Raw genomic sequence first — 24,392 nt, forward strand, 5'->3', positions numbered from 1 at the left:
CTGTCGCGAACTAATTCAAATTTTCTAATCCTTTCAACCTTTGCAACAATGTAAACCGTTGATATTTTAACCTGCTAAACAAAAGTCATATTTTGAAATACGAATTGTCTACAACATCAGGTTGCAAAAAGATCAGCTGTTTAGAAAACTAGAATTTATTGTTCAGTTCCTTTATTTAGATGTTTGTTATTTAATGTTTCAGAAAGATGCAGACTCCCGGCAAAAGTAAAACCCAATTAATTGGCCGACCAAACAAATTTGATGTTTTTAGGAAATTTGTTGTATAAAGTTTATTTTAATCCCATATTTTGCCCGTGTGGCCCCGCAGAAAAAAAAAGAAACAAAGAAACTGAGTTCTTTCCACAACTACAGATTCTGTTAGATCTAAAAATCTACGTTTTAATTATCAACGGTTTACTTCATCACTCATCAGGTTGCTAAGATATTGATATTAGTAAGTTTGTGGAGAAGACTCAATTCATTTGATTTCAAAATTTATCCAAATATGAAAAAAATGTATGATATTTCAAATTTACCCAAATATGAATAAAATGTATGATATTTCAAATTTACCCAAATATATAAAAAATGTATGCTATTTCAAATTTACCCAAATATATAAAAAATGTATGCTATTTCAAATTTACCCAAATATATAAAAAATGTATGCTATTTCAAATTTACCCAAATATATAAAAAATGTATGCTATTTCAAATTTACCCAAATATATAAAAAATGTATGCTATTTCAAATTTACCCAAATATATAAAAAATGTATGCTATTTCAAATTTACCCAAATATATAAAAAATGTATGCTATTTCAAATTTACCCAAATATATAAAAAATGTATGCTATTTCAAATTTACCCAAATATATAAAAAATGTATGCTATTTCAAATTTACCCAAATATATAAAAAATGTATGCTATTTCAAATTTACCCAAATATATAAAAAATGTATGCTATTTCAAATTTACCCAAATATATAAAAAATGTATGCTATTTCAAATTTACCCAAATATATAAAAAATGTATGCTATTTCAAATTTACCCAAATATATAAAAAATGTATGCTATTTCAAATTTACCCAAATATATAAAAAATGTATGCTATTTCAAATTTACCCAAATATATAAAAAATGTATGCTATTTCAAATTTACCCAAATATATAAAAAATGTATGCTATTTCAAATTTACCCAAATATATAAAAAATGTATGCTATTTCAAATTTACCCAAATATGAAAAAAATGTATGCTAATTCAAATTTATCCAAATATGAAAAAAATGTATGATATTTCAAATTTACCCAAATATAAAAAATGTATGATATTTCAAATTTACCCAAATATGAAAAAAATATATGATATTTCAAATTTACCCAAATATAAAAAAAAAATGTATGCTATTTCCAATTTATCCAAAAATGAGAAAAAATGTATGCTATTTCAAATTTACCCAAATATAAAAAATGTATACTATTTCCAATTTATCCAAAAATGAGAAGAAAAAAAATATGCTTTACTATGCTATCTAAAAGAATTCAGAGGTTTTAAATACTAAGTCAGATTGCAAAAATGGAAGGATTTGATTTAAAGTATTATTGATTTGAGGTTAGCTATCAGTTTTTTTCGACATCGATACAAGTTTTTGCAATATTAAATATGTATACTTTGATGGAAAGGTAGACTATAATATAATATTCATGGTGACATTTAAATAAACCTTATTGATATATCTCTAGTTTGTTTAATATAATATAACACAAGGAAATTGTTTTTTTTAAATTTGTTTATTTTTAAACCAATTGACAAATATATATAAATTAATACTGTAGATGCGTTAGGGTACCGTTATTAAAAGGGAGCTTTGCTATTTTAGGGCCACTTGAAATTTCGTCGACATACAGGCACTTTTAACATGTATGATGTAAGCAATGCTTTTAGTAAAATTGAGTTGACCCAAATAGATTTATCAAGTACAATAGGTGGCAACAGAGAAATGAACCAATTATACACGACGTCACAAGTGTCAAATATAACAAGAAAAACGAATTTTCTCACATTCGTTGACATGTTTTCGAAGATTAAATAAAAAAGTGTAAAAACAGAAAATGGCACTTATTTTACTGTAAAATAAGCACTTTATTCTAAAATTATCCCTATTATTAATATTTTTGTTGGCCACAAAAACTGAACTGACACTAGTGACGTCAGAATACAGCTGTACTGAGAGTGTACAAATTCTACGCTGCCATCTATTGTACTAGAATTTATTTGAGTTGACCTAAGCTATAGAAGTTTCAACTGCATGATATTTTGCAAAGATTTAGAAATTAGAAAGTTAGAATTTAAATTGTTCAGTTCAAATCCTTCAGTGAATTTCAGAATTTCTCCAAAAAATTATCAAATATTTTTAAAATTTTATATTTTCGATGAAATAATGAAGTTTCCTCAAATATGGACACTTTTCTTAGTTAAATATAAGTAAAACTTTCAAGGTTTGTTTTGCAGTCTTGAATGAATTTTGAAAATTTAATTTAAGCAAAAATTTGATATCAGTGCAATTGAGGAGAAAGATCGATCAAAGATATCAACTCTAGGAATCATAATATTGTAACAAATCCTAATCAAAATATGTTCTAAACATGCCAAATTGAAAGGAGTTCTCGAGAAAAATGAAAGGGGGTATAGGCTTACACCGAATTTAATTCAGGTTTGGTTGCTACTTATTTTCCTTCCGAAAGAAGTTTTCCACAACACTGCATACTCAGTTCAACTACCTTACATAACCGGTCACTCCCTTTAAACCATCGAGATATTAGTAATAGAGGGGGCATCTGGAATTTTAGACTTCTTGTTGTACAGCTACTGTACACAATGACCCGATCAGAAATTCTACCTGGGGGGATCACAATTCGTAGATTAGTGTTTTAAGACATTATAGTTTGAATCCGAAGCCTACAATATTCAAGCAAAGAAAACAAGCCCATATGATTTTTGTATAAAAATGAGACATGACAAATAGAGAAAAAAAATAAAATCCTTCTCAATAACATCTTGCTTCTTATCAAATTCTTTACTTCTGAAATCTACATTGTGCATTAACTCTTAGTAATATATGTTTCTGACTTTTAGAATGAAAAGCAATTCTCAACTAATAATAGATCTAAATTAGGTTAGACTTAATTTTAAAGTTATTGAAGAACTGAAAACTGTTGAAATATTTATTTTACATAAATGAACTTAACGTGAAACAAGTAATTTTTAATTATAAATAATCTATTGGTTTTGTAGGAGAACCAGTTTTGAAAGCTTTTGACGCAATCAATTTTTTTACATTTTGGTTCACTGCATATAAAAATTGAGTTTTTTGGATTCCAGATAACTTGTTCTATCCACTCTTTTCGTATGTTATGAAAAATTTCTGAACCCGAAACATCGTTGTTTACACAATTCTTGACACTACAATATCTCATTGTTGAAAAATATTAAAATTAACTGTCCACACAATACCGTACAAATAGATGTACTTAGGATTAAACCCACTGTACTCTATGATACCAACTCAGTCATAAGGAAACATTTTTCGACAAAATTCACTGTACAGTATAAACCTAGCCAGGCAAAATTAGGAGAGTTATGCCCGCCCCCTGCTTTAAACCCAAGAGAGTATGAGTCCGATATAAATTGTTGCATTATTACACCCAAACCATAAAAAAATTTAATTAAAAAACTACTCCATAATCATTCAAATATTACAATTGTTATCAATGTAGATCAATTCGGGGCATTAATATGAAGTGTACATTTAAAATTGTTTTATTTATTCGCGATGTAAGCTTTCGATATTTTAGGAATTTTACTTAGCAGAGACACCTATCGGACAAAATATTTCTTATTAAATTAATTTACAAGCTTCTATTAAAAATTAATTGTTTTATAACAACATTAAATTTACATAATAATGTTTAAATATATCTACCTATTTAACAGTTTATGGGCCCCACAATTATACTTTTTTCAATTTGGTCCTTTTCTATCAAGGGGAGGAAGACCAACCACAACAATTTCTCGTCCGAGCCACATTCTCCTCATTTTCTCGTCTGAGCCACCTCGAAATCCTCGTCCTTTCAATATTTTTTTAAGTGTCTAATCCTTCCAGATAAAACTATTTTTAAAGAATTGGGCCACGTTAGGGCATAATTGAAATATTAAATTTTTGTAAATCGAAAAAAAAAGTTTTAATTGAATTAAAGATTTTAAGTTTAATGTCTTTAAAAATGTTCACCTTTTTTACGCGCACTTTCAAGATATTCCTGGTGTAGAATGCCGCAAAAATTCCAAGTTTATAGAACTTCAATCTTTTTTGTTAACTTTAGTGAAAACCATAGAATTTTTCCGGGTGGTTCCATGGGGAAAATTATAGGCAGAGGTATGCCGAATATTTTGCTATTTAATTTATTTCATATCACGAAGGTTACCCATAACGGAGGCAGAAGAGATTTAAGTTTTACCTAAATAAAGTTTGACATCATTCTTAAGGCTTTGAAAATTTCAGCATGATATAATCATTGTAATACTTTAGTCCATCCATATTTTATGCCCTAAAGTGGCCAGATTTAAAAAAATTGTTTTATCTTCAAGAATTGGAAACTTTTTAACACAAAATAATCGAAGGACGAGGATTCCGTGGTGGCTCAGACGAGAAAATGAGGAGAATGTGGCTCAGAGGAGAAATCGTTGTGGCTGGCCTTCCTCCCCTCTTCTATCTCTTTTGGAATTGGAAATGAAGAATTTGAACAATTAAATCTTTGATTTTTTAACGCTGTTTACAATGCATGGTTGATAGTGATGCGTGAGGATGTGAGTTTAGGAATGGTGTCTTCAGAGAACGGGAGGTTTGTAAATTTATAAATTTGTAAATCTGTTTTTTTTAAAACGTGATTTTATACCCTAGGCAGTCCAAAACTAAGACCAGGACAGGCCCCATACAGAACTAAAGGAAGTTGAAAATTAACACTTTTTTCCTCAACGGCTTTATTATTATCCAATAATTATGAAATTATTATCACAATATCTCTGCGATGTTAGGACTACGTTTAGTCATTTTTGTTAAGGAATAATGACACCCCAAAACTTGAAGGAAATATGAAAATGTCCAAACCAAATTAATTCTTTCTTTTAATTTGTCCTGTCGTTCTGGCAGGTCCCACACTCACACAATATTTATATTTAATATTGAAGAATAATATACATTCAGAATGACATAACACGAAAGCAGTAATTTTGACAATTTCATATTCCCCTCAAGCTTGGTATGTCATTATTCTTAATATACAAAGAAACTGTTCTGATTTGTTGCTAAAGTATAATTCATTAATCATTATAACATAAATCTAGAAAATTAATTTGAGAAAGCTATTTATCCGGAAGGCTAGAAGAGAATCAATATTATGTTCTTGAACAAAATGGTAGTTTAATGAAATTAATTAAAACTTTATCTATACATATATTACAATTATTAGTAAATTTCGGACATCTCACCCCACACAAATCGGTACAGCATGTACCATGCAATATGAATTCAGTCGTGCTATCCAACCACCCAGCAAGTTCTATTCAGCAACCACCCAGCAAGTACTATTCAGCAACCACGCAGCAAGTACTATTCAGCAACCACGCAGCAAGTTCTATTCAGCAACCACGCAGCAAGTTCTGTTCAGCAACCACGAGGCAAGTTATATTCAGCAACCACCCAGCAAGTTCTATTCAGCAACCACGCAGCAAGTGCTCTTCAGCAACCACCCAGCAAGTATTATTCAGCAACCACGCAACAAGTGCTATTCAGCAACCACGCAGCAACTACTATTCAGCATCCACCCAGCAAGTGGTTTTCAGCAACCACGAAACAAGTGCTATTCAGCAACCGCCCAGCAAGTGCTATCCTGCAGCCACCCAGCAAGTGCTATCCTGCAGCCACCCAGCAAGTGCTATTCAGCAACCACCCAGCAAGTGCTAGTGTCAATAAACGTAGCCTGAAAAGATCTCAGTATTGTTATTTCAAGCTTGCTTGACAAGCTTGCATCAAAGTAAATTGTTTGAATCAGAACCTAGATACAATTGCTTTTTGATTAACGTTGACTGCATTTATTAAATACTCCGATCTCAATTTGTTAAAAATAGTTTTAATGATTTTTCTTTCGCTTAGATCGTTACTGTACTGCTTAATGGAGAAAGTGTGTAATGGGGACAAAATTATTCTAAGAAAACTAGATTCTTGTTTAGTAACTTCAAATCAGGCAAGAACATATATATACTTATGATAATATAAATAATATATTTTGCGAGGCATTTGAAAACTAGTTTACTGAAAAAGGATGATACTGTAAAGACAACCTGAAACTATTATGATGTTATAATAAAAACAGTAAAAATTCTATACAGTCGTCTCTGAAGTCTTATTCTTTTTGGGTAACCCTTTATTCTTATTTTTATTTAGATTTAAAGTTGAGATATAAAAGTTTTTGAAGTTTTACCAAAACAAACAAGAATAATTAAATAACATGAAAAGAAAACAGAATGTGCGAAATGATAACAAAAAGTTTTTTTTGACTTAAGTAAAAAAAATAGATGATGTAAATGTAACTACAACCTTCCTAATTTGGATCGCTTTTTCAATAAATAAATCTTGAAAAGACGAACATCTAGTGTCCTATCTGTATCGTTATTAATCTATGGTATAATCCAACAAAAAGTGCAAAAAATAGCAAACACAAAAAAAACTTTACCGGATGAAAATGGGTTCCAAAGTTTTAAGTTAAGGCTTAATAACCAGAACCCTTAATTTTACATTTAGATATGTTACTTACATCTTAAAGGTGCAGACCGGCGATGGAAGGTAGTATCCAGTCCACCCCCAAAGTAGGAGTTTCGAACGTCGAATTTGCGCTCAAACTCAGGATTTACAGATCTTTAAAAAGTTAAATATGTCTCAAATGAATCCTGAAGAAGCTTTCCACAACACTGCATACTCAGTTCAACTACCTTACATAGCCGGTCTGTCCCTTTTAAAGAAATAATATTTTTGTAAGTAAAATTATGGGATAGTAATTCTCGTAAAATTTAATAAAAATGATTCTTTGTCCAGGGAACTAAATACTTTCATCAAAGGCTATATCTTTGCAACCTAATATTTTATGAATTGACTTTATGATAAAGGAGAATTATTAGTTTTTCATACGGTAGTAGGCGATTATATCAATATAATGAGGACAACTTTTGATTTAGATTTTAATTTATATCAAGCTTTTAAAGAGCATTTATACACAAAAACATGGAAACAAAGAGAAGCTGTCAACTGAAAAAGATTCTCTTTAATTACTTGTAAATTTGTAATTTTAAAAAAACTTGTTAACAATTAAAACGTAAATCAAAAGTCATCTTCATTATATTAACATTATAGCCTACCACCGTAGTAACGTAATATGACATCAGAGGGACCGAATTTAATAAATTTAAACTACGTTGCTAAACCACCTACTGATGCCGGATCAAAGTTAAACCACCGATTCAAAGTTAAAGATTTAGGAAGGATTTGAATCGGAGATTCAAATTTGAACCGGCGGCAATCAATTAGTTCAAACTCATTAAATTCTTTCCCAGGTTGTTAATATTAAGGGATTTTCAAATAGCAGTTTGAGGCAAGTGGTTGATTCCGTTTTCCATTACAGTAACTTTCTGATATATAGGATCCTGATTCAGACGATTTCTATATCCAGGTCGATCTTACAAAACTAGTCGGGGAGGAGGAGAGAAGGTAAATATTGGAATATTTAAGGGATTCTTAAACTTTTTGAAATTAAAAACAGGGTTACCCACAAAGGATGAGACTACAGAGACGACTGTGGTGAATTTTATGAGCCATTTTCTATTAATGTTCGTCCCCTGTAGCAAATTTCTGAATTTCTGTTCAAAATAATTTTTAACACATATTTCATGAACCATACCTAAGAATAAGATCGAATTTAACCTTCAGATCTTTAGAATTTAAATACTTTTAGATCTGCGTAACAAAGCTTAATCCTTTTTTGGTAACCCTGTAATTATCTTAATTAAAGGTTAACGGAAAATAATTATAAATCCACCAAACGGCACATTAATGGTTATTTTGAAAAAAAGTATCGCTTTGTTGTTTTCTTATTTCTAAAAATTGGGATTGTGCATATCTTAATTGAAGCCCCCCCCTTTCCGGTACAAAAATGTTTATTACAAAAATGAATAGAGTTCATAATATTTCTGTGCAATTTAGACTATAAATCACATAAATAAAACTATAAACCTTTGTTTTCTAGGGATCCAGTTCTTATTCGGGATATTCTCAAGTTACCACGTAGAGTCAGTAGACGAATTCTCAACCATCCTGTTATTGTGACATACATACAACAAAGATGGGACAGAACACGGTAGTAAGATATAGGGTTACCACGTAGAGACAGTAGATAGATTCTCAACCATCTTGTTATAGTGATATACATATATTACATACAAAAAAGATCACATAGATCTATTGCTATTGAAAAGTTGGATCAATTTTCTAAACTGGGTCGAAATTCGAATTTAAGAATCACAACGCTTTGATCTTTGATTTTAACTCACTAGCCACTAACTAACTTATACTTTTTGTAGCCCTTGGCATAATTTAATAACACTTGTTTTTAACTTAAGTTTTTAAACAGTAATCAAAAATATTCTTATTGATTTTCCGACAGAACTTGCAACCTTTGGATCACTGCGCTCCCTCCCTTATTAACAATTTTAACTGTTGTTAACTGTTGTTCTAAAAATAGCCATTTTTCATATTTCAAATTGTGGCGGATTTTTCTAGTTCAATTGGCGCATTTTCAAATAAATTTATTGTAAACATTTTTTCCGGGCCAAATTATTCATCTTTGACGGACATTAATCTTCCCTAGGGTCATGTTAGTTCCCATAAATCGGTTCAACTTTCTTTTGGGCGATTCTTGGACGAAAACAGACAGACAAGCAAAGTATATATATAGATAGTTTATTTCAGTTGGTCCTTCCTTGTATCATTTCTCATTTATACCTCCTTTGTTTTATTCTTCTCATTCTTCCTGGGGATGATGTACTGGAGATATGATCATAACCAGGTATTACATTGTCGTTTAATTTAAACAATGTTTATATTATTTCTAATTATTAATGTTGACTCTCGTTTATTTTGGTACACTTATCCTGATTACTAGACTAAAAGATCATTGGTACACTCTTCTTGCCTATATCATCAAAATTAAAAATGATATTGTTTTTAAAAGAGATAAACATAAATATCTCATTAATCGACAGAATGTCTTTTATTAAGGTTAAACATTTTTGAATTTAATTATTTTTATTTTTTTTGATAAGCTCTACTTCGGCAGAAGCTAAAAACTAAGAAAAACAATGAAATCAAAAACGAACTAAATTTGTACCATAATATTTTCAGACAAGAGTTGAAGTAAAACTATCTACAGGTTGAAGCCTGTCCCATCAAAAATATACTTTTAGCTTAATTTTCATTTTATTTATTTATCCATGAAATAATATAGATAAAAATGGATTCATTTAGGAGAAATCAAATTTTAAGAAGATTTTGCTACGTTTTTTATCTAAATTGATCCCGGTTTAATTCCAATTTCGCACTTTTTATAAACATAAAACCTGTATTAAGGTAAAACAAAAACCTAATCGTCAAATTGAGTCATAATTGGTATAAAATTAGTAATTAGTAAAATCATCAAAATGAAGAAAAAACTTAAAGAAGTTATATTCGCGAAAACAGTCTTATTTTAATTCATTTTATATCATTTTTTGCCTTGAAACCATTTTTTGGTTACACAACTATATTGCTTTAAAAGATTTTTCAATTTAATTTTAATATTTAGATTTGGAATTATATTGCAGGTCTCGTGAAACCTGAAACCATCATGGCGTATTTTAAAAAAGTTGATTTTTTTATTTAAAAAAAGTAAATTTATGTTTACATGGAATAAGTTTTAAGGATAATTATGTTCTCCAACAACATATTTTATAAAAAAACATTTTTTTTCTTTGATAATTGATGCTGGACAACTTCTGCAAAAGATTGCCAGTTCAGTCCTGTAGGTAAAATAATAAAAACAAATAAAAAAAATATTTTATCTTTACTAAAATCACAAGAAGTCCAAATTTCAATGCAATTCACACTTTTACTTTTAATTTAGTAAATTTCTATTTAACTTTGACAACAAGAAAAATCTGCGAAAACCGTCATTGCTTTTATTTTTAAATGCACGCAAAACTATATAAACCCACAGGGTGTTCCAAAATAAACGATCTTTTTAACATTGCAATGCACTCACCATGGTATAATTTTTTTAATAATGTTACGTTAATGAACATCATGCAACATTTCTGAACGATTGATACCACTTAAAAATGTACAGCACAAATGTTAAGGAAGTTTTGACAATTTTAAGTTTGACATTTTTGAGCACCCTGTATGGAAGTGCCTATTTTCTTTTCAAATAATTGTTTTTTAGTATTTGAAGATCAGAATAACGGCGGAAAAAATGGAATTCAAACTAGATTTGATTCCACAGCTATAACATTTTCAGGTATATAAAGGGCTCTTGTTAATATATTAAATAAATTTCAGTTGTTAAAAAAGCATTTTTCTAATCTAGAGTATTTAAAATCTTAATGAAATTCTAAAAGTGTAATTTAGGTTTCTAATTGCTAACCTTAAAATTAAAATTTTCAATCCTTATATCTTTGCAACCTGATGGTGTAAATCTTTGATAATTGACTAACAAATCAATACGAATTCATAGTTTGAAATTTCATCATGGCATCAGATTGCAAAAATAAAGATAAAAAATCAGAATTTTTTGCATGTATTCAGTTTCTTTAAAGCTACAAACTAAACTAAACTATATACTACGTGTGAACTTAAAGCTATAAAAACTTAACTAAATTAACACAAAAACTAGACAAAAAAAATACTATCAAAAACTTAACTTATGAAAATTATTTATAAATCTTTTAATATCATTATCTCTTTATTACATTTTTCAATACAACTTTTAGAATAATATTTTTCATCTATATTATTCATCTATATTATTCAAATTATTAATTTTAATTAATTAATTATATATTCAGAAGATGATCAGAACTTTGATGTAAAAGTTGAAATTGTCAAGCAACCAAAAAACAGGTATAAACCATTAAGAACAAATATTTTTACATCGAAAAATCTTTTTACTTTGCTTGACTGTTTGTTTGTAACTGATAAACGTCAATACGGCTGAACCAATCAGGCCCAAATTTATTGTGGGACCTCACAAGATCCCAGGGAAGTTTTATGGATGGTTAGAATAAAACAAATTTACCTTACAAAATTGTATTTTTAAAATCGACGGAAAAAATCGATAAAAGAGCAACAATTTAAAGTAAAAAGATATTGATATCGAAAACAAACTTAAAGCAGAAAAACGTTGGAAAGTTTCTTTTTATACTGATTATCTATATTTCCAGAAGTGAGACGAGAGCACTAAAAAAGTTGGGATTGTTCAGTGGATGTTCTCAAAGACGTTTGTAAGATCTTTTCCTTTCTCATCAAGACTCAGTCAATTTGAATTTTCTTAAAGACCACTTTATTGACCCTGATGATCACTTTATTGACCCTGCCGGCCACTTTATTGACTTTGCTGTCTACTTTATTGACCCCAGCTGACCCCTTTATTGACCCCGTGCTGATCACTTTATTGATCCCATGCTGATCACTTTCTTGATCCCATGCTGATCACTTTATTGACCACTTTTATTGACCCTGCTGCCCATTTTATTGACCCTGCTGACCACTTTATTTTCCTGGCTGAATTTCAAGCAGTGAATCATTAAAGGCCGTCGAATGCACAGATATATCTTATTGTTTTGTTCATTCTTAATATTTATTTGTGAGCAGTAGTTATTTATGATAAATCATCGATGCACTTATAAATATGATAAATCATGATTCAAAAAATTATATTTAGAAGGAAATTCAACAAGTTATATTTCAAAAATTTTTCACTCAAATCTTAATAATAATTTTCTTTAAGTTATCGTGATGTATCAATGTGTACAGTAGAAATTCTTCTAGTGTTTACAATATTTCTTTTAGGTAAGAAAACAACATGAAAACTTTAGCTTTTATCCGTTTTATTAATTTTATTAATGGGTATTGATTGTCAACTAACCAAAGAATTAACCGATATTTAAAGAATAACGTAGTCGATTCACATCCCGTTATCTGAGTAAAAATGAATGAGATATAATTGCTTTTCTATCTTAAAAATTACATTCAAGGATGAAAAGGCAATGAAAATAATCCTTTTTAAAAAGAAAAAAACTTTAATATCTCGGACACTGGTGGAAATCGTTGATGCACAAGGCCCGATCAAAGGATGAAATTTTGACCGTCTAAACTGTTTAGATACAACGATTTCAATTTTTAAGGAATTGAGTATTTGCCACAAACTCAAATTTTCAAATCCTATATCTTTTCAACCTGATCGTGTAAACCTTTGTAATTTCAAATCTACATTTTTTGTTATAACATAATCTAAAGTTGGAAAAATCTAAGGTCTACAACAAAGGGGTTTAAAGATATAGGGCTTAGAAAATCAGAGTTTGTGGCCGAAACTCAATTTCTTTGGGTTTCTGCCTTAAATACAGTCTTTATATGCATATGGAAATAAAGGAATTGAGTTTTTTGTCACAAAGCCACCTGACGTTTTAAAATTTTCATATATTTCAAACTCTGAGTAGTTGATCTAACAGTATTCATAGCTTAAAATATCTAAGGTCTACGACATTGGGCAGATATAGGGATTAGAAAACAAGAGTTTGCGGCAAAAACTCTATTTCTTTCTAAAAGAAATAATCAATTTTACAGTATTAGCAACTCAAAAAAGGTCTCTGAAGTTTCATCCTTTGTGGGTAACCAGCTGTAGCTCTTGAATCGTTCCATTGTTTACAGATAATAATGTATACTAAGTTCTCTCCAGAAAATGTTTCCCGGAATCTTATATATTATGTTATGGATAATTGTATGTTTGTAGTGATTCAAGAACTGTGGCAAATAGTTGCACAAAGAAGAGAATATTTTAAGGTATTTTTCAAGAATTAAAGGGACTCTAGGCGTAATTTTTCAAGAATTAAAGAGACTGTAGGCGTAATTTTTCAAGAATTAAAGAGACTGTAGCCGTAATTTTTTAAGAATTAAAGGGACTCTAGGCGTAATTTTCAAGAATTAAAGAGACTGTCTGCGTAGCTTTTCAAGAATTAAAGGGACTGTAGGCGTAATTTTTCAATAATTAAAGAGACTGTAGGCGTAATTTTTCAAGAATTAAAGAGACTGTAGGCGTAATTTTTTAAGAATTAAAGGGACTCTAGGCGTAATTTTCAAGAATTAAAGAGAATGTCTGCGTAGCTTTTCAAGAATTAAAGGGACTGTAGGCGTAATTTTTCAAAAATTAAAGGGACTGTAGGCGTAATTTTTCAAGAATTAAAGGGACTGTAGGCGTAATTTTTCAAAAATTTAAGGGACTGTAGGCGTAATGTTTCAAGAATGAAAGGGACTGTGCGCGTAATTTTAATTAAGTCCAATTCACAATAGCACCTTTGAAAGCTTTGTCTGAACTACAATTAATGGGATTTTCATGTTTTTAACTTTGAAAATTAATTATTTTCAAATACGGTTCCTTTGTGAAATTGATTTGCACAATATGATGAATTGTGAAATGTAATGCTAGAAAAATGACGTTGCATCTTTCACACTTAAAGGGTTCGTACTGTTGTGAACCGAACTTTCATTTTTTTAAATGAGAGTCACTTGAGGTTACAACAATAGTCTCTTTAAATATTAATAAACTAGTTTCATTCCAGAGATAAGAAAGTTACAGAGATCGATTTTCAGCTAAAATATGCGATATTTTCCACAGCATGTTCTATTGTGTACAAGTACTGTACACGAACAATCAGCAAATATCTGTATTCAGGGATATTTAAGGATCCTTTGGATACCAAACACAAAATCTTCAAAAAAAAAGACTGAATTCATAAATGTTATGTTTCATGCTTAAAATTGGAGTATTTCTTTAAAAGTTGTAAAACTTAACCCCTGAATGGGTATTATATTCAACAATTGGCCTATCGTAAAAACGTAGCATGTCGTGCTGGGTCAACTTAGGCCTACGTCCCCCACCCACGTGAAAGAGATGAGGAGTCCGTGTTTCATTCATTCATATATATATATTTAATTACAGGAACTGGAAAACTGGTTTGAATTAGTTATAATAATATTTGCAATAAGGTAAGAGCGTAAATAATTTTAACAAAAAAATTATGCTTCATGATTGGAGACTCAATATTTCCCCCCTTCGATTTATGTAATATTTTTAACTAATTTTGAATTTATAAATTGATGGAGGGGGATATGGCATTGAACAAAATTTACTCTTTGTCTTAGCTCAAGAAGATTCTTATAAACTTAACAAAAGTTATATTTTAACACTTGGTGGAAAATAATTTGGGAAAATTTTTTGTTTAATTTTGTCTCCCAAACTTTAATATCTTCTTTGCGATAAGATTTTTGTTTTCTAGCACTATTTGTCTAAAGCAAGATCTGGATACACTAAAGATTATATCAGCAGTAGGTAAGGGAACAAACTATATTCTTGGATCAAGATTTTAATTCATTAAAATTTTTTATTTTTTTTTTGATAAATTAAACTTTTTATTAATGAGATTGTTAATCTTTTTGAATATATTTAAAGACAATTTGTAAATGAGAAACAAAACTAATACCAACATGGATTGGAAGATGATTTACGATATTATTTTTTCAAAATACCGGAAAACATAATTTTTTGTATATTCATTTGACAGAAAGTTTTAGATCGTTCTGGCTCTCAAGGATGTTTGAGCTTTAGCATTTGGCAAAATTGTGTTCTTTTCGTAAAATAATTTGGATAGAAAGTATTCTTTCAAATACCTGGACAATCCTTTCAGGAATATGTTTGGCCTGGTTACAACTTATATTTCAGGAATCTGTTTGGCCTGGTTACAGCTTATATTTTAGGAATATGTTTGGCCTGGTTACAGCTTATATTTCAGGAATATGTTTGGCTGGTTGCAACTTATATTTCAGGAATATGTTTGGCCTGGTTACAACTTATATTTCAGGAATCTGTTTGGCCTGGTTACAGCTTATATTTTAGGAATATGTTTGGCCTGGTTACAGCTTATATTTCAGGAATATGTTTGGCCTGGTTGCAACTTATATTTCAGGAATATGTTTGGCCTGGTTACAACTTATATTTCAGGAATCTGTTTGGCCTGGTTACAGCTTATATTTCTTTTTGGACGATATCCATTTCTAGGCGGAAAGTTTAGGTAAATAAATGAAATAAAATTCTTATGATGACGGGGTTAACAGAATGTCTCAAAAACAAACAAAAAACGAAAGAGTTTTTTCGTGAATGATGATAGACGAACAACATGAATCGTACAGAGAACTGAAATACCATCGTTTTTTAACGAAGGAAAAAAACATAAACGGACGATTAAAAACCGTTCAAACAATCTTGATAAAACTTTCATTTTTTTACAAAAGATTTTGAAAAAAACTATCGTTTTTTATTTCTTCTAACAAACTTTATAAAAAACTATTATCTTTATACAAAAATAACGAATTTCTTTGAACAAACAGTTTTACTGAACGATTGTTGAGTAAGAAAACGCACAAAATTAATGGAAAATGAACGTTAATTTTAAAAATGAACAAAATAAATTGTTTCTGAACGATTGAAAAAAATAACGAAATGGGTCGTTCACAAACAATGAACGAACAAAATGAAAAAAAAACCAAACGCGCCTCATCTCTATCCAGAAGTCATCCATTAGTATGTCTAATAAAAGTAAACTATCACAAAATCACCTATACTACTCCACTATGCCACTATCCCACTTTTCTACTAATTTCATCAGCAGCTAGATATGTTAATAAAAAATATAGAGAAAACGGAATATTGAAGACTATACCTCCTCCAAATTAAAAGTTATTTGGCTTAAAAAATTGAATTTTTTTTTTTTGGGGGGGGGGGTGTCACATTTTTTAGAATTTTGGCTTATACAATTTTTTTTCAAGTTTACAACCCCAATTGAAAAAAAAGTTGTTTTGTATTTTTCGATGAGGGATGTGAGGAAAAATCCGAAGAGTATCGTAACAGACAAATAATATCTCTATTATATTTTAGTATCATGTATTACACTGTTACCAAGAGAATCAGTAAAACAGCGCTAGGTGGGTCTAAATATAATAATTCACATTAATAAATCAAACAAAATACTTGAATAAAACAAAAATTCTATAAGAGAAATTTTATTTTCCATTTGTCAGTGTAAAAACAAGTTTGCTTTTCTTAATTTTTCATCCTAAATTCAGAACAATGCTTTTAATTTTTTTTTATAATTAAACACTTTTAATATTACAATACTAAATTATTTATAATTTTACCAAATATTCAGGATTTTTTGTCATGCTTTTCGGCTTTAGGAATAAAATAGTTGGATCAAGAATAAAACATTAAACAAAACATGTTCTTCATTAAAGGGAAAATTTGAAAAAAAAACTTTTAATTTATTTTTCTCTAAATTTCAGTGAGACTAAAATTTAAGTAATCTTTTGTGAATTTGATGTTGTTATTATGCAAGTAGCTGTACAATGCAAGTATTTGTACACGTACCTGTACAATGAAAGTATTTGTACACGTACCTGTACGACTGTCCGCTATAGCTTGAAAAAAAACCTCTAAAATGATATATGTCAATGAACATTAAATACACTATATAATTTAATCTTCATCTTTAAATTAATTACTTGATTCTAACAGTCGTCTTCTAACTCCACAGATTCATGGGTCTCACTGTTGGTAATTTTACAGAATTTGTTTACTTATTAGATCTTATCATTGTGTTTTTTCCTGCTTTTCTGTGTACATTTTTAAAGAAACGGTCTCAACACTGTTTTTAAATTTAAATAATATTGGAAAACTAGCTGAAGTGCGTGGCGTTGCCCGTGGGTGGAATTTAAAAAGATCGAATTTTGAAAAAAGTTTTTAATTTAAAAAAAAACTTAGATTTTTTTAAGCCTATATTTTACCCCCAGGGTGCCCATGAGTTCCCACAAAAAATGTCAGCCAATTTGGTGCGGCCGTTTGACCAACTAATATATGAGCGAAGAGCTTTATTATTTAGATAAATATATTCAAAAACGGATTGAAACTGTTTTATCTGTAGTTTCGCATTTTTTATCATGAATTCTGGGATTGAGACAGAATCCTTTGGAAACATTTTCCAGACTTTTCTTAAGATATTGGTGATGCTTCTAGGAGAGTTTGAGTTCAACGACCTGTACGCGGTAACAGTTTCTTGTCTATCAAATAACGGCACAGTCCGCTCAAATTAATTACTCGCTTCATTGTCTAATTTTCTAATCCTTATATCTTTGCAGCCAGATGTTGTATCCTGTAATGTTCAAAACTATAAACTCTACTAGATCACAAAGTCTAAGATCGAAGGTTTAACCCATCAGATTTCAAAGATTAGAAAATTCAATTAGAGGCGACTGCTTAGTACCTTTTTATTTAGAGCTATGCCTGTACGTATTCTGTAGTTCAGCCAGGGAGCAAGGGACTTCTGCCCCCTGCCCCCCCCCCTTCAATACTGTCAAGAGCTTTTAAATATATTTTTGATTTTTCGTGTCTTATTCATTTCTGATTCTTTTTAAACGTAAAGGGACTGTAAGCATAATTTCAAATACCTCGTCATGCAAAGATGGCAATGCCCGATTCACAAGGGTACCTTTAAAACTTTTGACTGATTAAAGGGACTGTAAAGGAAAAATGAAAGGGGGTATAGGCTGAAAGCTAATAACTTTAGCTCTCGATCGCGACCCATGAAAGTCGTATCTGATGTTCCTATCTCGAGAAACTGATTTACAACTTTGTCAAATTTACACGAAAATTAATATATATACAATTTTGTATAAAAGTAGTGGGTTTAGATAGATCAAATATAGCAAATATGCAACCAATCTGAAAACGATGATATCCCAGAGAAAGCTAATTGTAACAATTAGGTTTACTCCAATTCTAATTTTATATTTGTTATTTCTATTTTTTATAGATTTAATTCATAATATTATTTATACGTCCGTATTGCTTGACCAGAAATTCCACCAATGGCAGTGCAGTAAAGTGGTCACATGATACAGGCGGAGACACGTGACCAGTATACTGCTCTGCCATTGGTGATAGTTCTGGTCACGTGATTTAAGTTTAAGATTTTCAAAATTTTACATATATGAACTTTCGCATAATTTTAACACAGTTTTATATCAATTTCTCGAGACAGGAACATCAGATAAAACTTTCATGGGTCGCGATTAAGAGCTAAAGTGAATAGCTTTCAGCCTATACCCCTTAATTTTCCTTTACAGTCCCTTCAAGGTTGTCATTAATCTACGAAAACGCCTGAATTGGTTAACAGTTTAAAAACAAAGGGAGCTGAGTTTTTGCCCCAAACTCAAATTTTCATTTTCTAATCCCTATATCTTTTCAATTAGACCTTTGATATTTAAAACTTTTAATTCTGTTAGATCAAATCAAATCAAATCAAATTATATATTTGGCCATAAACAGTTCATGTAAGATGGATAATTATAAATTACAACAATATATTACAATTTAAGGCCGGGAGACGGAACTATTTGATTTGATTCGATTTGAGAAAAATATTAACTTGAAAAAGAAAGAAAAATATATTTAGAAATGTTGTAGCTCCTTGCTAAGTTTGAAATATCAAATGTGTACACCATCAGGTTGCTATAGGGATAAGAAAAATTAATCGTGTGGCAAAAGCTTAATTCCTTTATCCTTTATTCCCAGAGTAAAAATCTGAAGAAAATAATTGGTATTAATTATAATAAACCTATATACTTTTGGAGCGTGAAATCAGCTAGCATGCCATAAACGACTTACAATAAAATTATATAATCCTTCAAATTTATTTAACTACACTGGAGTTATTTTGACAGTTTTCACTATATTTTATTAAAGTGAAGAAATCATTGCACTTTATTTTCTTGTCTGTGCTGTAGAAATCCAATAGTCGTCACAATAGTTTTTTATTTGTCTTTAAAATACCATTGTGAATCGTGGATGGGACTCAGAAACAAAAATTTGTTTTTTAGAATTCTTCTAAATCTGGTAATCTGGCGCTAACATTTACTATGTTTCTTCTTCTGGGACTTATAGGTGCGTAACATTTTTCAAATTTTTTATTAAAAATTATTTAGAAATTAGTACAATATTTTTTGGAAAAGGTAGTTTTTCAAGAAACATTCGCTTTCGGATTTTTTGCTTTCGCACTCTAATTTTCAAAACAATCATCCTAAAATTTTTTGACTTTATGACACTGATTTTGAATTATTCAAAATAGGGTTGACAAATTCATATTTTTCAGTGTTTGGAACCATTATAATGCTTAATCTGATCGTAGCGATCATTATCACAGATATAGACTGGCTGCATCAGATGTCTCAGGTATCTTAGTATTGTTGTTTATTGTTTTAATTAGATTTTTGTATTCATTTTGATATATTCAAAATTTGGCATAAAGTGTGAAGAAAGCAAATATTTTCAAAATCATTTTTGATCCTGAAAGAAAATTTATGAAAAAAAAGAACCCAAAAATTGTTAAAAACCATTGTTTTTTGTTAGGTTCTACATTTGTTAAGGATAAAAGTATTTCAAAATTAAACCGAATACAGTTTATAAAGTTTTATTTTTTCTTTTAACCCTTTTTTTGCAACTTCATTAGATATAAAAAAAACATATTATACCCGTCAACATTCAACATATTTAAAGATATTCAAACAAAATATTTTTTATTTTCTAGTTTAAACTAGAAACATTAGTGGTGTCAAACAGCAAAAAAGTTTTAAATTTTAAAAAAATGAAACTTATACTTTTATAAGCCAATTCAGAGTGACCAATTTTTAAGAATTAAATTGGTAAATTTTTTGTCCTTAAAGTATGTCATTCATCATCAAACAAATCAAATTAGATTTTTTAAGTTGCTTCAGTGAAATTATTCAATTTTCAAAACCACACTATTTGAAATAAAATAGATCAAATTCTTATAACTTACATTTTATACATAATGATCCGAATTAAACTGACCAATATATAATTGATCCAAATTAATTTAGGAGCAAGGACTAAGAAACCAGGCTCTTCATGTTCTTCAAATACATTCTCTTCTCTCTATCTCAGATTGTTTAAAAAACAAGATTTCCAGACAAACATCCAGGTAGTTTAGGTACTTCACCAGACAAACATCCAGGTAGTTTAGGTACATTACGGGACAAACATCTAGGTAGTTTAGGTACTTTACTCGACAAACATCCAGGTAGTTTAGGTACTTTACCGGACAAACATCCAGGTAGTTTAGGTACATTACGGGACAAACATCTAGGTAGTTTAGGTACTTTACTCGACAAACATCAGGTAGTTTAGGTACTTTACCGGACAAACATCCAGGTAGTTTAGGTACCTTACTGGACAAACATCTAGGTAGTTTAGGTACTTTACTAGACAAACATCCAGGTAGTTTAGGTACTTTGCCGGACAAACATTCAGGTAGTTTAGGTACTTTACCGGACAAACATCCAGCTAGTTTAGGTACTTTACCGGACAAACATCCAGGTAGTTTAGGTACTTTACCGGACAAACATCCAGTTAGGTAGTTTAAGTACTTTACCGGACAAACATCCAGGCAGTAAAGGTGCCTTACCAGACAAACATCCAGGTACTTTGACGGTCAAAAGGAAAATCTTATAATCTACAAAAAAAAACTTCCAAGCTAAGCTCCTATTTAACCCTTTAACCATTTTACCCAAAAAGAAATTGTCAATCAATATTTCATATGCAGTTATTATAAAATCTATATTTACCTAAATATTTTACAGCAAAAAAGTGGAAGCATTAAAAGTTTCCAAGAAAGTGGTCAAAGTACCGAGAAGGTAGAACATTTTTATCTTGCACGCTTCCCTTTCAAATATTTAAAGAGACTTTTATTGTAATTTTAATGTTAAAGAAAGAAGCATGCTCAATCAACAACGATACTATATTGATACCTTTATATGATCAACAATTTGGAAAACTAGCCTTAGAGGGCGCTTCGCGCCCATCTTCTAAATTAATTGTGAACATGTTCTCTTTGTGTACATCGTAAAACAAAACAAAAATAATTCGCGGATTTTCACAACAAAGGAATTGAGTCTTTGCCACAAATTCTGATTTTTAAATCCCTATATCTTAACAACCCAATGGTGTAGACCTTAGATATGTCAAACTATGGCTTCTGTTATATCACACAATCAAAGTTTGAAATATCAAAGGTTTACATAATTTGGTTGTAGATATATAGGTATTAAAAAATTGGGATTTGTTGCAAAGACTCAATTCCTTTCGTGGATTTTTAAAATTTTCAAAAATTTAATGAAGATCGAATTTTGATGGAGACAAATATTTGAAATTTTGATCATTCATAAACCTTCCCTGGGGTCCCTAGATGTCCCACAAAAAATTTGGGCCCGATCGGTTTAGCCGTTTTGACGTTTATTGGATACAAACATACAAACAGACACCAAGACAGACAAGCCAAATTTATATATAGATAATTTAGTTTTTAATCTTGATAAATGTTAAATTTTGTAAAAAATTACCAATGTTTCTTAGTCACTTTTATCGAGAAATGACAAATGAAACAAAATCAGTTTTCTCAAACATACTTGGAAAGGAATTGACTCTGCCACAAACTCTGATTTTCTAATCCCAATATCTTTGGAACCCAATGTCGTAAACCTTTGATATTTCAAACTTATATTTTTTTAATCTAACAAAAGTCATAGTTTGAAATTTCAAAGGTTAACGACGTTGGAATCCAAAGATATTGGGATTAGAAAATCAGAGTTTGTGGCAAAGAGTCAATTCCTTTAATTCATAATTGATCAGAGACAACATGGATTCGGACATTACATTCTGTTTTATTATTACTTGACATTAACGTTTACAGTACTTTTAAACATTTTTGTTTAAATACAAAATGTTCCAATAAGCATGGAATTTTTTCAATTCGTCTCTCATTATTTTGTACACCCGTTGAAAATAATAAAAATTAATTGCAAATCTCTGATTTTATAATCCCTTTTTCTTAGCATCTCAATGTCGTAGACCTTAGATACTTCAAACTATGAATTCTGTTAGATCAAAATACCAAAGGTTTACAACACACACACCTTCGAATTAGAAAATTTCAGTTTTTGTGGCAGAGCCTAAATTTCTTTGTATTCTCCCGAAAACTTAAGAATATCTCAGTCTGTAAATAAATTAAATTTTAAATACCTTTTACTACCATCTAAATAGAAAATTTGGAGGCTTGCATGATTTTTGTATTTGCATTTGTAATGGCATACAAATGGGGACGTACACAGGAATACTTTACAAGGAACGAGGTGGGGGGGGGGGGGCTCAGTACGCCGGTGCCATATGGGCTGTGCCACCCTGCGAACCATAGCTTTATCAAGGGTGTGGGGCTTAGACATATAGCCCCCCTGTAAACGCCCATGCATCTAAAACTTTTATGTTAGTTTTAATCAATTATGTACATATTAGCATATAGCATGATATATTATAAGCTGTTTAAGAAACTAGGCATGTTTTTAGGATAATTCATAAACTTTATTGGCAATTTGTCAGAGCTTTTATTTTACTTTCATATCCGTGTTCCTGTACATAGATAGTGCTGTACATAAATAGTTAGTATAACACAAGGATTATTTTCTAGTTGTCCGTAAGAAAGTCTAAAAATAGAGCCACTCTCATATCTGCTCTGGTGTCAGATACAAGACAAGCCGGAAAATCTGTTAAACTCCAGATAACGGTTGGGCGGAGCAGGGCAGTTACTCCGAGTAGAAGCGGAGACGTGATAACGTTGTCCGAGACATAGAGAATATCGTATCCGCCATGTTTAAAACCCTGATAGATGCATTATAGATGATGGGATTCGAAAGACTGGTTATGGAAGAATTTGTCCGCCAACCGAGGCGGAGAAATCCCTGAAGTGGTCCATCTCTTCTCTGCTCATATTTAATTACTAATTAATAGTTCTGCTCTAGTGTGTATTCCTGTTCTAAACCTATTGTTTAGATCTAGATTGCTGCTCTAGTTCTGCTCTATTGTGTATTCCTGCTCTAAACCTAATGTCTAGATCTAGCTTGCTGCCTGAGTTCTGCTCCCATAATGTATGTTCCTGCTCTAAATCTATTGTTTAGATCTAGGTTGCTGCTCTAGTTCTGCTCTCATAATGTATGTTCCTGTTCTAAACCTAATGTTTAGATCTAGCTTGCTGCTGGAGTTCTGCTCCCATAATGTATGTTCCTGTTCTAAACCTAATGTTTAGATCTAGCTTGCTGCTGGAGTTCTGCTCCCATAATGTATGTTCCTGTTCTAAACCTAAGCTACCCTTGGATATTAAACAATCTGTTGGAGAAATTCTTAATTTGCAGGAAACACAAGTTTTAGACATAATATAATAAGTTTTTTAATTGTCCTTATACATTTTCAGAGTAAACATTATAAAAAACGTTTGCAAATCTATATCAATAAAAATAGCTTATAAATTGTAAATATTACAAAGCAAATTGGATTACAATAAATGCTTAAGCGTGCTTTAATTTCAAAAATTCAAATATTTCATTTATAGAAAAAGTAATATTCAAAACTTGTGATCAATCTAGGTTTAAAATTGAGAATCTTTTAAGCTCAGCGGACGTTAGATATCAGTCGGGAGTCGGGATGTTATCCGGGTAGCGGCCAATCTATGTCACTCGCTAATGCCGCAATGAATTCTAAGACAGAGAAAGAGAGCCAATTCTAGCCGCAGTGCTCTGCCACCGCGCCCAAGAAAGTGTCTAAACCTAATCTAACCCTAAAATATATACTAATCTGTCTCTTCTTATAATTTATTGCGGCATTCCGAGTAACAGAGTTTGGCCACTACCCGTTATTCAGTGAAACTCATGGGAAGGCGATATTTAACCAATCCTAAGTCTATTTAATGCTGTTACAAATCAAGTTTAGTTAAACCCAGAACTTGAGGAGCCATCAAAAGAATTTATTAAATGTCGTCTCAACAATTTTTTAATGGGTTTTATACTATTAAATATCTAAATC

The 24,392-nt window shown here is 30.4% G+C and overlaps 1 protein-coding gene across 4 annotated transcripts; it reads left to right on the forward strand.

Annotated features, from left to right (window-relative positions):
- Positions 1–86: 86 nt before the first annotated feature.
- LOC111698644 (transient receptor potential channel pyrexia) lies at positions 87–23,724 on the forward strand. 4 transcript variants are annotated; one of them, XM_023469023.1, is made up of 25 exons: positions 87–271; positions 2,566–2,606; positions 4,856–4,904; positions 6,215–6,305; positions 7,755–7,822; positions 8,358–8,468; positions 9,080–9,176; positions 9,512–9,539; positions 10,150–10,170; positions 10,587–10,661; positions 11,209–11,263; positions 11,584–11,643; positions 12,150–12,211; positions 13,152–13,201; positions 14,358–14,404; positions 14,695–14,747; positions 15,417–15,486; positions 16,350–16,396; positions 16,621–16,648; positions 17,392–17,512; positions 19,346–19,409; positions 19,618–19,697; positions 20,366–20,466; positions 21,125–21,178; positions 23,556–23,724. In XM_023469023.1, exons 1-25 carry the CDS (start codon positions 207–209, stop codon positions 23,617–23,619), a joined length of 1,602 nt encoding a protein of 533 aa, XP_023324791.1. In that variant the 5' UTR covers positions 87–206; the 3' UTR covers positions 23,620–23,724. The 4 variants fall into 4 exon arrangements, with proteins under 4 accessions (XP_023324791.1, XP_023324793.1, XP_023324792.1 ...); XM_023469025.1 differs by lacking the exon at positions 21,125–21,178 and having other exon boundaries at positions 88–271; positions 23,428–23,724; XM_023469024.1 differs by lacking the exon at positions 21,125–21,178 and having other exon boundaries at positions 91–271.
- Positions 23,725–24,392: the final 668 nt, after the last annotated feature.

Source organism: Eurytemora carolleeae, unplaced genomic scaffold (assembly GCF_000591075.1).
Source record: "Eurytemora carolleeae unplaced genomic scaffold, Eaff_2.0 scaffold140, whole genome shotgun sequence".
Lineage (NCBI taxonomy): Eukaryota > Metazoa > Arthropoda > Copepoda > Calanoida > Temoridae > Eurytemora > Eurytemora carolleeae.

Coding starts and splice junctions, on each gene's coding strand:
- LOC111698644 (XM_023469023.1), top strand. CDS start 207: ATGCAGACTCCCGGCAAAAGTAAAACCCAATTAATTGGCCGACCAAAC. Junction 7,823..8,357: donor GTCGGGGAGGAGGAGAGAAG/GTAAATATTGGA, acceptor TTTGTTTTCTAG/GGATCCAGTTCTTATTCGGG. Junction 16,397..16,620: donor AATCAGTAAAACAGCGCTAG/GTGGGTCTAAAT, acceptor CCAAATATTCAG/GATTTTTTGTCATGCTTTTC.